This window comes from Sinocyclocheilus anshuiensis, unplaced genomic scaffold (assembly GCF_001515605.1).
Source record: "Sinocyclocheilus anshuiensis isolate Anshui unplaced genomic scaffold, SAMN03320099.WGS_v1.1 scaffold299, whole genome shotgun sequence".
Lineage (NCBI taxonomy): Eukaryota > Metazoa > Chordata > Actinopteri > Cypriniformes > Cyprinidae > Sinocyclocheilus > Sinocyclocheilus anshuiensis.
Window position 1 is genome coordinate 236,336 of NW_015552565.1, and position 12,877 is coordinate 249,212.

Here is a 12,877-nt window from a genome sequence, read left to right on the forward strand (position 1 = left end):
GTATGTGGAAAATAATGTGTTTTTTTAACTTTAAACCGCATAAACACATTTCATTACACCAAATACACAAAATAATGTTCTTTTTAGCAACATCATATGACCCCTTTAATATTTTTGTGGAAACCGTGCTACATTTTTTTATTTTTTATTTCAGGATTCTTTGATGAATAAAAAGTAAAAAAATAAATAACAGAATTTATTTGAAATAGAAATCTTTTGTAACACTGTAAAAGTCTTTAATGTCATTTTTGATCAATTTAATTAATTCTGACTGACCAAAAGTATCAATTTCTTTCAAAAAAACTAAAATCTTACTGACCCCAGACTTTTGAACAGTAGTGCGTGTGGCCTAAAGAACAACACAGAAAAGCTAAACCATGTATATTACTATTTACCATACATTACAATGAAACCAATGACATTTAATGAATCTTTAAGTACAGGGAGAGGCAGAAAATCAAGCATTTGGCCTCAGAGGGACAGACAGATGGGAATGAACACTAAGATGAGTTAGGAAAAGAGGATCAGAGCAGAAAAGTTAAAAAGAAAAAGATGGAAAGGGGAGGAAAGGAAGCTGTGGAGACCTCATTTAAGCTGCTGCCAGTCCAATACATGAAACGAACAAGAATGATAGACAGAATCCACTGAATAATGAATCTATTCATCAGCGAGGCAGAAGAATAGGGAGGAAAGAGTTGATATCAGTGTGGATTTAAAGCACTGGGCCCAATGAACTGCGGCCTGCTCACAGGGGGCCGATTCAATCTGCCATTTATCAGCTTACCCCTAATCAAACCCGGGCCTTGCATGGCCTCTCCCATTCACATGCAAAGTGTAACATTCACATGTAGTCAACTTGACTTGTTAAAGCCTGATTGATCAAAACCTCTCGGTCCAGGGACGCACATCTGTTTGCAAATAACTGCGGCTGGCAGGAGCTGTGGTGTCACCCTGGTCCCTCAGCAGCGCTTGGAATTAGCTTCAAATCTGAAACAGTGATCTGTTCGGATCATTGAACTGATCTGTATTCACTGACTTTCTCTTTATCTGCACTCATCTGTCTCAGATGCTCCCAAGACACGGAATCTGCCGTCCCAGTCCTGCTGCCACTGTCTGGATCTGATCTGACTGGGCTGCACATGTGTATTCATTTGGTTTCTCACAATATGAGATGTGCATCCAGGACACTCACACTTGAGAATTGTATTCTCTATGTCTAGTAATGCCATGTCTGGCTCATGAAAAATGCATAGAGGATGCAGCATGCTCACAACATGTACAAGTAGTTCAGGTTTGAATGTGGCATGTCCCAGCCGTTTCCCCTCTTTGCCCTATAGTTTCCTCTTTATCTTAATTTAGACTTGTTTTCCAGTAAAAATATAAAAGCATATTTAAAACAAGAAAACTTGATTACAGATCAAATGTATTTTATTTATTTATTTATTTATTTTCCAGTTGTCATTTTTGTTAAGCTTAAACTTATTTAACTTAAACTTTATTTATTTATTTGCTTATTTTATAAATGTAAACTTTATATAAAATTACATTATTTATTTATCTTTTTGGTATTTTGTTAGGCTTAAGCTTTATTTATTTATTTGCTCATTTTATATTGTTTTCTTTAAGCATAAACCTAATTTATTTATTTGTGTATTTATTTATTTATTTACTTACTTTGCAAGTTCACATTTTTGTTAAGCTTAAACTTAATTTATTTATTTATTTGCTTATTTAAAAAAAATCTAAGCATAAACCTTATTTATTTACTTGCATATTAAAAAATATATTTTTTTCTTTTTTCTTTAAGTAAAAACCTCATTCATTCATTCATTCATAATGTCTTTTTTAGAATTAACTTCACAAGCTTTTTGTTCGATTCATGCTTATAACAAGAAAAAAACATTTTTTCAATGAGGCAAGAAAAAAACTTAATAGATGATATTCTTTATAAATAAATCTTAATATAGTCTAAAAGTATGATCTTATTTATTTAAAAAACTAAGGATTTGTAGATTTTTTTTAAACTGAAAAACAAGACAAAGCACTTATTAAGAAAATGAGATTTAAAAAGTCAAGAATTTTGTTTTTATAATCAGCATATTGTTACCTTACAGTCTGGTTAAAAATAAAAATCATGTTTTGTGATATTTTTGTAGGTGTATCAGTTATCATCTTTCTCACTTAGTAAAATATTACGCCTGTATCTCGGGACTATTTACGCCTGCACTACTTTCTGCCTTTCTGTAGCTGCACCAAATCCCTTATTTTACCTCCTCCCGAGGCCTTTGAACTTCACTATAGTGCTCTGTTAAACTCCACCATAGATATATCTTAGACCGCGTCCCATCTCAGGCCACCGGTCCACTCAGGGATTTGTGGCTGATGGTGTGTGTGTGTGTGTGTGTGTGTATGTTTTGGGGGGGCTCTGTGCCATGGAATCAAGGGAACAAAAGGTGCAGTGGAGTGAGAGATCGAGGGAGGAAGCACAGGCAAACGTGCGGGAAGGGGGATGGAGGGGGCACAAAGCTCCTGGGCTAACGCCTCCCGCCTGATAGCCTTATCTGATTCTGCTTCAGCGGCTGATGGCTTTTTTTCCACTATGGGCTTTCGTGCACACAGGTTGGGCCCTTTGGTGTGAAGCCTAGCAGAAAATGTTAATCAAGAGAAGTCTTAAAAAAAGAGGTGGAGAGAGAGAGAGACAGAAAGAGAGACTGCAAGAACAGAACTTCTCTCATAATCTGTAATGGGAGTGACGGCAATTCAGTAGCAAATAGAAGCCCGAGAGAAAGAGAAGTGTCAAAGAGGTGACAAGAGTCGGCCGACGTGCACCCCGTCAAACACATTTGCACGTTCGTGCTTTGTTGCTCTCTTTTTTTTGACAGAGTCACTCCTCTATGAGGGCTGACGGCCTCAAGCCGGTATCATTCTATCCAAAAGGCTGAAGACACCATAGAAAACTACAGTCACATCCCATTTAACACTCACTCTTCAGGGCAGAACTTCACAGCTGTTTCATTGCAATGCATTGATTGCATGTCCTTTCACGTCTGTAGCCAATGAATAATGGATGTTCATTTTTGCTATTCTGTATACGGTTATTTCTTACTGTCTTAGAAAGTATAGTTTTTTTTTTCTTTTCAGGTTAAATACATTTGTCATGAAAACGGATGATGCAACGTTCTGCCACACATACAAGCACCCACTCCCGCTCAAAAATAACACTATTATTCATATACAGAGACTCATTGTGCTTTATTGGGGACGTTTTGTACCCGTGTTTGTTTGTGTCCATATTTAATCCTGTAGCTTTGTTTATGTTCATCATCATTCAGATAAAACCCCTTACATAGTTTACTAATGGTCAAATTGAGTCTGCAGACTATGACCTCTTTACTCAGATTGAGGTCGTTCTACATACAGTATATGTCAAAGCATGACAGTAGCTATTAAAAGCGTATGTGTTGAGCGCATTAACGGTCAAACCAAGAAAATTGAGTTTTTCTTCATCTATGGGTGCTTTCACCTCTTTGGATTTCTAGAAAATAAACTAAAGGCCAACACTGACATGCATACATGCAGCATTTGTCATTTTATTTCATGAACATTTCCACTGCAATGTCATTCCCACCACATTTCTAATTATTGTTTAATAGCATTCTAGTGGAAATTTTTTTTTTTATTTTTTTTTTTAAATTGCCTAATTTCATAGCATTTTCTTCATCTTAAATGCATACAATTAAATAATATTTTCAATTTTTTTGCATCATTGCAATTTTACATTTGACAGAATTAGAGCATGATTAAAAAATGACATAATAAAAGTGACACAATCTGCTGACAGTTTCAAATTCATAAAACTTTATAGGGCCATAATTATTGGACATGATAGAAATGATGCCAAAATTTATTTGTGTAAAAATTGGTAAATAATTTTATATTTATTTTTTTAATTAAATAATTCATATTTTTAAGATTGATTTTTATCATCTAATGTCTGTGTCTGGAACAAGGATAAAACAAAATCTATACAAAAAAAGGGCATTTTTTCATATAGCAAAAAGAAAACAAGATTGTTTTAATAATAATCAACCCCAGAACATAAAAGTGCTCGTATAGTTGAAAAAAAAAAAATATATTTTGCTGCATCTTTAACACTTAATGGTTTCCAAACATAGGCTGGCTTTTGGTCCTAATAGGGTTTCACATTTGTGGGAGTAAAAACTTGAAAACTAAATAAAAGATTTGCAGTTTCATTGAACTTTCATGTCTGATCTTGAAGAGTATGAGGCCCTAAAAGCATTTGGACACTTGAGACACACTTCAAAATGTATGAATGTGATTGCATTGGTTAAAAATATCAAACTAAAATGGAATTCACAGTATTTAAAAGAAATATACCACAAACAAATCTTTCAAACAAAAGATTCAAATTAAATTTGTTAGGTTTAAGTTTCAAATGAAGTTTCACACACACGCACACACACACACACACAAACACACACACACACACACACACACACGTCTGGTTTGCTATCCTTGTGGGGACTCTCCATAGGCGTAATGGTTTTTTTACTGTACAGACCGTATATTCTATTGCCCTACACCAACCCTACACCTAAACCTACCCCTTACAGGAAACTTTCTGCAGTTTTAGATTTTCAAAAAACTTAATTCTGTGTGATTTATTAGCTTGTTTACCCGTGGGGACCTCAATTTAGGTCCCCACCGTGACACGAGTCCCCATGAGTCTGTGTGTATTCAGGTTTAAGTCCCCACCAGAATAGAAAAACAGGTACACACACACACACACACACACACACACACACTCATTTTGTCTTCATTTCGGGCCAATATAAATATGTATTAGGACACGTTTTGTTTGTAAGGTGTTACTGAAACATGTCACTCTGCTAAGACACCTGTGAACATGAGAGAAGCTGATATCATACATATACTAAAAATCACCTTGACACAAGTTGAACAAAAGTAAATATATTTGATATGTATACTTGATTTTGTTATATAATACGAAGACAAAATATTTAATCATACATTTTTACTTTTTACTAAATAGCTGCTTTCCTGGCCTACACCACATCCTACACCACACACACTTTGCATGTACTCTGCCACGTGCTGGTCGCTGTGGTGCTGACCCAACTGACAAATAACTTACGCAGGCTGTCCAACTCTCTGCTGTGCTCCCTGATTATTAAAAATTTGGCACTGTACTTTGGTCCCTTTGAACAAGTTCAGGGGGCAAATTTTGGCAGACCTCTCGAAGCGAGCTTTGTTGTTGGCCGCTGGACACGTGGCTCCGCCCCTTCACTGCCCTTGAAAAGGAGGGGGAAAAACAAACAAAGACACATGCAGGCACCACACTCCTCCTGCTGGCTGCATGCCATGTACTCTCAAGCACACACATACACACAGACCACAATCCCTCACAAACCACTACACCCTGATCTCCACTGATAACTCCACAAAGGGCAAATCACCTGTTATAACTTATCTACAGCGATAACCCCACAATGGCCAAATCATCTGCCATTATTGCCGCTGCTCTCCTTGACATTGTCCCTTTATTAAGGGCATTGTAGAAAGGCCCACTCTGTTTGGACGTGGCATAATAGAGTCTTTGACAGATTCACTTCTCTCCCTCTCGCTGTGAGCTTTGAAAACAGCAAGCATATTCCATGCTTCATGCTTGTCAATAGACTGACTGTTTGTTTGCCTAGTCACTCTGAGCTAATGGTAAACACACACAGCTATTCCATCCTTTAGCGCTCTGCAAATAGCGCTTATATAAAGGCACTGTATCCCTACACACACACACACACACACATATATACATGCACACTTTCTGGTCTTTCAGGATGCTGAGCTTTTGAAGAAGCCATTCAACAAGGGAGCCACATAGTCAGCCTCCTACAAAGTCTGAACGCTAACCGCTAGCAAACTAGCAAACAAGTAGGGTGGGGCAGTCTTAGGTCTACCAGGTGTTCTCTGTCAATGCTAACAATTATCAGAGATCTCCACTTTGTCCAAGTGATCAGAAGAAACATAGATAAGGGCTATTGGTGCTTCAAGTCATGTAAGAAAGTTTGTATGAACGGCACCACAAAGTTGTAATAATGAGTGGGAAACTCTAAACTTTCTTTAAGCCCAGAGTTTCTGAATTGTGGCATATAATATGACGGATGCAACAGATGCAGCGTCTGTACTGTACCAAATTAATTTTGGACCCACTTTATATTATGTGTCCTTAAGTATGTCTAGTATGTTAAATAAATTTTAAATGACATTTCAATTAATCATTTGATACAATGGATTTACTTAAATTTGAAAATACTGTCCAGTAATTACATCTGTAATTAATTTCTGTAGTTACATCTCTACTGATGACCTCTGCCCCTTAAACCTTACCAAACCACCAAACCTGACCCTAACTTTAACCGTATCCCACCTCAATAGCAGCAAATGTGTTTTGCAATTCAACATGAACACAATAGGTACATAGTACTAATTTATTTGATCGTAACTATTATTCAGTATTAAAAGATACCTAATATAAAGTGGGTCCGGATTTTATTTTTTACATTTACAATAAAACTAACTAAAATACGATAGTACTGTACAATTATGATACAATATATATATACGATTCAATTTACAGCACCTTCATAAATTCAATAAAACATTAAAACAGCATAATTTTTCATCATTTTGTTGAAGCAGAGTTAAAAAATGTAGCTGATTTTTAATTTTTATTGTTTTGTAGAAAAGGTGCATCGTCCTCTTGCGCTGACCACAGTGACTTAAACACATCTGATGTTGTAATTACGACTTCCCAACTCATAAATACGAACTTCTCAGGACTTGAACATACCATATGTTTGGAATAGTATGCTAAACATACTGCATACTACTGTGTGCTATATGCAAACTTTAAGCATCCATCTCAGGACTTGAACATACCATATGTTTGGAATAGTATGCTAAACATACTGCATACTACTGTGTGCTATATGCAAACTTTAAGCATCCATCTCAGGACTTGAACATACCATATGTTTGGAATAGTATGCTAAACATACTGCATACTACTGTGTGCTATATGCAAACTTTAAGCATCCATCTCAGGACTTGAACATACCATATGTTTGGAATAGTATGCTAAACATACTGCACACTACTGTGTGATATATGCAAACTTTAAGCATCCAGAAAGTCACATACTGTCAGAGTATGTACTGCTTATTAATATGTTCTATAAGGTGTGCATGTGTGTAGAAGGAATACAGTACATTTCACATATAATACTGTACATCAGTCATGTTGGTACTGTCATACCAAAGACATCAGCCATGAAAAAATGTTATGACTCCTTTCTTGTGGCCTCATGGGATAGTAAAGTGTCCATCGGATGTGTACTTCAGAAACTCAGTGTAAATAATAGGGCATCCAGATAATTTTTGCCTACCGTATTTAATGAATGCTGCTTATTCAGACATACAACTAATATGACAAACTGCTTTTGGTATACTTTATAATAGGGAAGTATGCATATATTTGGATTTACAAATAGGGCTATGTTTGAAATATCATACAACTATATGCTACAACTGCACACACACACACACACACACGCGCACACACACACACATATATATATATATATATATATATATTGTGTATGTGTAGTAAACAGAAGGGGACACTGCATGGAAAAAAAGATATTGTGGCCATGAATTAAAAAAACTGCTCCCATGTCTTATCAAATTGTTCCCTCATTTTAGGTAAAATTGTGGCCACATTGTACTAATTTTAACAATAACAAATGTATAACTAATAGTTTTAGTAAAATTGTGATCACGATTCAACTAAATGAAAAAGAAATTACAATGTGGCCACTATTTAACTAAAATGAGGGAACAAATCAATAAAAGTGGCCACATATCAATAATGGCCACAATGTCTTTTTTTTTCTCTTCATGTAAGGGGCTCCATATAAAACATGATTTATTCTTTTTTTTATTGAAATGAAAGCCTGATTTAAATGTGCATTTACCATTTGAATTTCACATACTTTTAAAAAGAAAATAGTAAGCAACACAGTATATACTGTACTGTACTGTCTAGTATGTAGTATGCTAGTATTCCATTCTAAACACAGCCAAACACACTCACCAGTGCTATTTATACAGCAAACACTGAATACCTGCTGCAGGTAGGGGCCACAGAAAGGGAAAGCACAAAGACAGAGGGGAAAGAAGGGAAAAACGGAATGAACAGGGAAGGCCAGACCTATTTTGGGACACTTGTCATTTGTGCATTGATTTTCTGGTCAGTATGGAGAGAGTGGGTACAAATTATGTCCAATTAGGGCTTTTGAGTCCCTAATGAGGAGCCACACTCACAACTGTCTGAGAGGCCTCACACATATTCCTACACAAAATTTATAGAGAACGCAGTCTCGTTCTGCAGGAATCCTATTGGAATAATTGGTACAGAAGAAGAGGGAACTTAAAACAGTAACAAATGTGAGCCAGTTTGAAACTGATTCAAATTGTCAACAGTGGGACATTTAACAATGAAAACAACGTTCTTTCTCTGTACTTTCTCCTTTTCAAACTCCTCTCACTTTCATCCTCATACACACAAAGAGCAACACTCATCTCTGATGTGAGCGACAGCTGTGTGCTTCCTCCTCTTGTGCTTGATTAGGAGCTGAAGGGACCTGTCCAATCAGGCCTATTCACACAATGCCCCTGCATTCACACAAGCCCCATGACCTCCTATGACCCCTCTGGGGCTCCACCCCTTCACCTTGACCTTCAGTACACACCCTCACTCTCTTCAGCACTCCAAACCGTGCATCCAATCATGAAAAGGACCGGCAAATTAGGACCATCGGCATAGACCGGCAGAACGGCACTAGAAAGCATAGCTAATTAAAAAATCAAGTGCAAAGCTCCAAGCTCAAAACTAAACAAGAGATGGTGGGGCGACTGGAGTGTGTACACAGTGTCAAATTACAGTGGTGGGGTTCTATGTTTGAATGGCGAGAGCTTTTTTGTTGTCCTTAAAATGAAAATGGTGGCCTACTGAAAGGACCTTATCAATCAACAGCTGAAATTGCCAGTTCATACTGGCAGACTAGTAAATAAGCGACTTGGAAATTATGTCATACGCATAGTACATTCACCTTATTAGTCTACAAATTAAGATTTTAGTCTACAAATTCAGGTTTTCATATGGATTTGTGTACTTACAATCCTCAAACTTAGAGCAAGGGCTCTGATGAGTGGGCTCTGTCAGGTCTTTTCCATCCTGAAGTTTAGAGTAAATTTGCAGGGCTTTATTCTTCCTCTCCTCAGTCTTCTTGATCTCCTTCTTCCTCTTCCTCTTCTCTCGGAGTCTGTCAGACCTGTTCCTGTGCTTTTCAGTATGGTCACTGCTCTCTGGGCATTGCGGGACCAGTATGGTCCCTCCAATTGTTGGTATTTCTTTAATTTTGCAGACATAAAACCATATAACATGCCTATTAGATTGTTAAATAATGGACATCTCATTTGTGATTTGTGACTTATTAATAAAAATTAATATAATATATTATGTTTAAAGGGGTCCTATTATGCTTTTTCACTTTTTGAATTTTAGTCAGTGTGCAGTGTGTATGTTTGGGCATAAAAAAGATCTACAAAGTTACAAATCTCAAAGTCCACTCCAAAGGGAGATATTTCGTTTTTAAAAAATCCCTTTTCAAGAACTACAGCGAACGGCTCGTTTGGACTACAGCATTGTTTTCTGGGTTTTGTGATGTCACAAAGCGGCCCATTAGAATATCATTAAAATAAATCCTGTGAGTGCATCAGACAAGACGACAACGAAGAAGTGCTGCTGTAGCATCAAGTTTTAACAAGTTATTACACATGCACCTGAATAATTATGTATGTAAATATGTATGTTACAATTATGAAAAGGTTTTTATAAATTGCTGACAGCACAATACTGGACAATGATGTAATCTGCAGAATTTACACTTCAACTATGAGACTATGGTATAAATAAATTCAACTGCATAACAGTTTCACTGCAATTCATGTTATAATGTTAGAATTAAAGAACAATAAACATAATACATATTACCGTTGCACTTAACTGTACATAGTAAGTGTAGTTATTTTTAAGCGGCTGTTGACATCCTGTCTAAAACGTGATTTAGCCAAAAAAAACAAAAAAAAACAATAACGTTACCACTCTATTATGTCTTGCAATATCCGTGCGTGCAAAGGTTCTGCGCGATCCTCTTGCTCAATATTCTCTGGGTCTGAATCTGGCTCAAATTGGTATGGCAATATTGACACCATCCTTAAAGGGTTAGTTCACCCAAAAATGAAAATTAGCCCATAAATTACTCACCCTCAAGTCATCCTAGGTGTATATGACTTTCTTCTTTCAGACGAATCCAGTCGGAGTTATATAAAAAAATTGTCTTTGATCTTTCAAGCTGTTTCATGGCACTCAGCGGGTGTTGCATGCATCAGTCCAAAAGCACTTAATTAAAATGCGCCCATCCATAAAAAAAAAGTATTTCTGTGGGGAATCGATGTGTTTTTGTAAGAAAAATATCCATATTCAAAACGTAATAATCACTTTAATCTAGCTTGCGCTCACTTGTATACTGGAAGCAGTTCCGGGCGGATGACGTATGAGGTCAGTGCTGCGGCTACATTAAAGTGATTATTACGTTTTGAATATGGATATTCAATTATATTCGCTACAGAAGGCCTTTGTTTACCCCCCGGAGCCGTGTGAGACACTTTTTTTTTATGGATGGGCGCATTTTAATTAAGTGCTTTTGGACTGATGCATGCAACACCCACTGTGAGTGCCATGGAACAGCTTAAAAGATCAAAGACAATTTTTTATATAACTCCGACTGGATTCGTCTGAAAGAAGAAAGTCATATACACCTAGGATGACTTGAGGGTGAGTAATTTATGGGCTAATTTTCATTTTTGGGTGAACTAACCCTTTAACTATACCGGAGCAGATGGAACTCGCTGCTTTGGCAAGGGGCGTGGCAGTACTGAAACACCATCTAAGCTGTTCGCCAATCACAACGCACTGGGACAGCTAACCAGTCACAACACATTTCATTTTTCGGAAGGCGGGCCTTCATCAAACCTAGAACTAATCGAGCCGTTTGTGCCAGGCTGGGGAGAAAGGTATTGTAATAATGTAAATTATGTGAAAAATAATGCGTTTTTCGAACCACCAAGCATGAGAGCATGTTCTCGTACACCCCCAAAACAAAATCAGGACTTTGTAATAGAGCATAATAGGACCCCTTTAAATAAATGTAAGAATAAATATAAATTGTTCACAATTCTCCTAATGTATAAGTCATTTAGTGTATTTTGAAATATAAAATAGAATAAAATAAGATGTACCCCTTTAATATATCGCTATTTGAGACTACAAACAATGCCTTCTTTCTTTTTGTACCTATACTTGGCTTTTTCTGTGAATCAGATACCAATGGCAGAATTCTCAAATGTTCCCCTTAACTCTTCCATTCAAAATCTACTTATTCTGTTTCCTTCCTTCTTTACACTTCATAATCACATTTTCTGTCCTTCCACAAAGACACCATTTAAAAGCAAAATGCTCTCTTGAGAGACCTGGAGGTCTGTTAATTTGCCAGCGCTCCCAAATTAGCAGCTTTCATTAGAACTCATTGAGAAGTCCTCACAAAGCACCTACTGCGTTTAGAGACACAAAGAGTGAGATCGATTAGTACTGAACCTGTGGGGGTTTCTGGATTGTCTGTTCTTCAGCATTTAAATCTAAAACACTGGTCTGTGATGTGGCTTTGTGCTAGTGTGTGAGAGAGGAGAGCAGGAAAACCAGCTCTTATTCTCATTAACACAACCACACATGCATTCCTGGGGTCAATTTGGTAATTATTGTTTCACAAAGACACATCTTCTTGGCTTTCAGCTTTTTATAATTTCAGCCTTATGTTTTTAAATCTGAAATTACAGAATGGACTCAAAGATACAACAGTAAATTTATTTTTTCCAAATCTAAGACAGTGGTTCTCAACTGGTGGGGCTGCAAGTCTGTTCAGTGTTATAGACCAGTGTTTCCCAACCGGGGTGCCGTCTGTCGAGAGCAGGGGTGCCGTGTAAAAAATCATTTTTTAATATTTTTAAATTGCTAAAATGTTCAAAAGAGCATCTATTATATAATATCCATTTCTGATGTCGCCAATAATTAGAGATGCACTGAAATTCCGGCTGCCGAAAATTAGTTCACCGCTCAGGATTTACTTTCATGTGGTGTGACGCTCTGCGTATTATCCCGCTCTATGTGTGTGCGCTCTGCTCAGTCACTCCACTCGTATACCGTTCATGCTCATCGGAAAAGCAAAGTCCACTCAAAAATTGAGCCGACAGGAAACATCGATGTAGTACAGTATTGTTTCTGTCTGCAATAGCCCTACTGTGTTGTAACATGGTGTGGTATATGGGCAACTCTGGTAACGCTGCCCTCTCATTCATTGATCTGCTAACCGTTATGTTATGCTCACGTGTTCTGATAATAATAGCTTTCTAGGACTAAACATTATTTGGATAATTAGTTAAAAAAAAAAAAAAATGTTTTAAATATCTTAACCCTACTGTTAGACCTACCTGAAAAAGTAAAAAGCTATTTATTTAATTCGAAGGCCTGTCGTTATTTTTTATTTGTGCTATCATTATTAATTTCTTTATTTGTTCTTATTTTATTACTGACTGCTTACTTGTCATTTTTTATTCAATTCAAAGTTTGAAATCAAGCTATCTCGTGCTACTGCAACAAAATT

General features: G+C 36.7%; 1 protein-coding gene across 1 annotated transcript in view; it reads right to left on the bottom strand.

Annotated features, from left to right (window-relative positions):
- Positions 1–9,237: 9,237 nt before the first annotated feature.
- Positions 9,238–12,877, bottom strand: part of LOC107664836 (uncharacterized) — a 31,002-nt gene continuing 27,362 nt past the window's right edge. The window contains exon 9 of the mRNA XM_016455517.1: positions 9,238–9,509. Coding sequence (XP_016311003.1) covers positions 9,238–9,509 — 272 coding nt within the window. The remainder of the gene's footprint in view (positions 9,510–12,877) is intronic.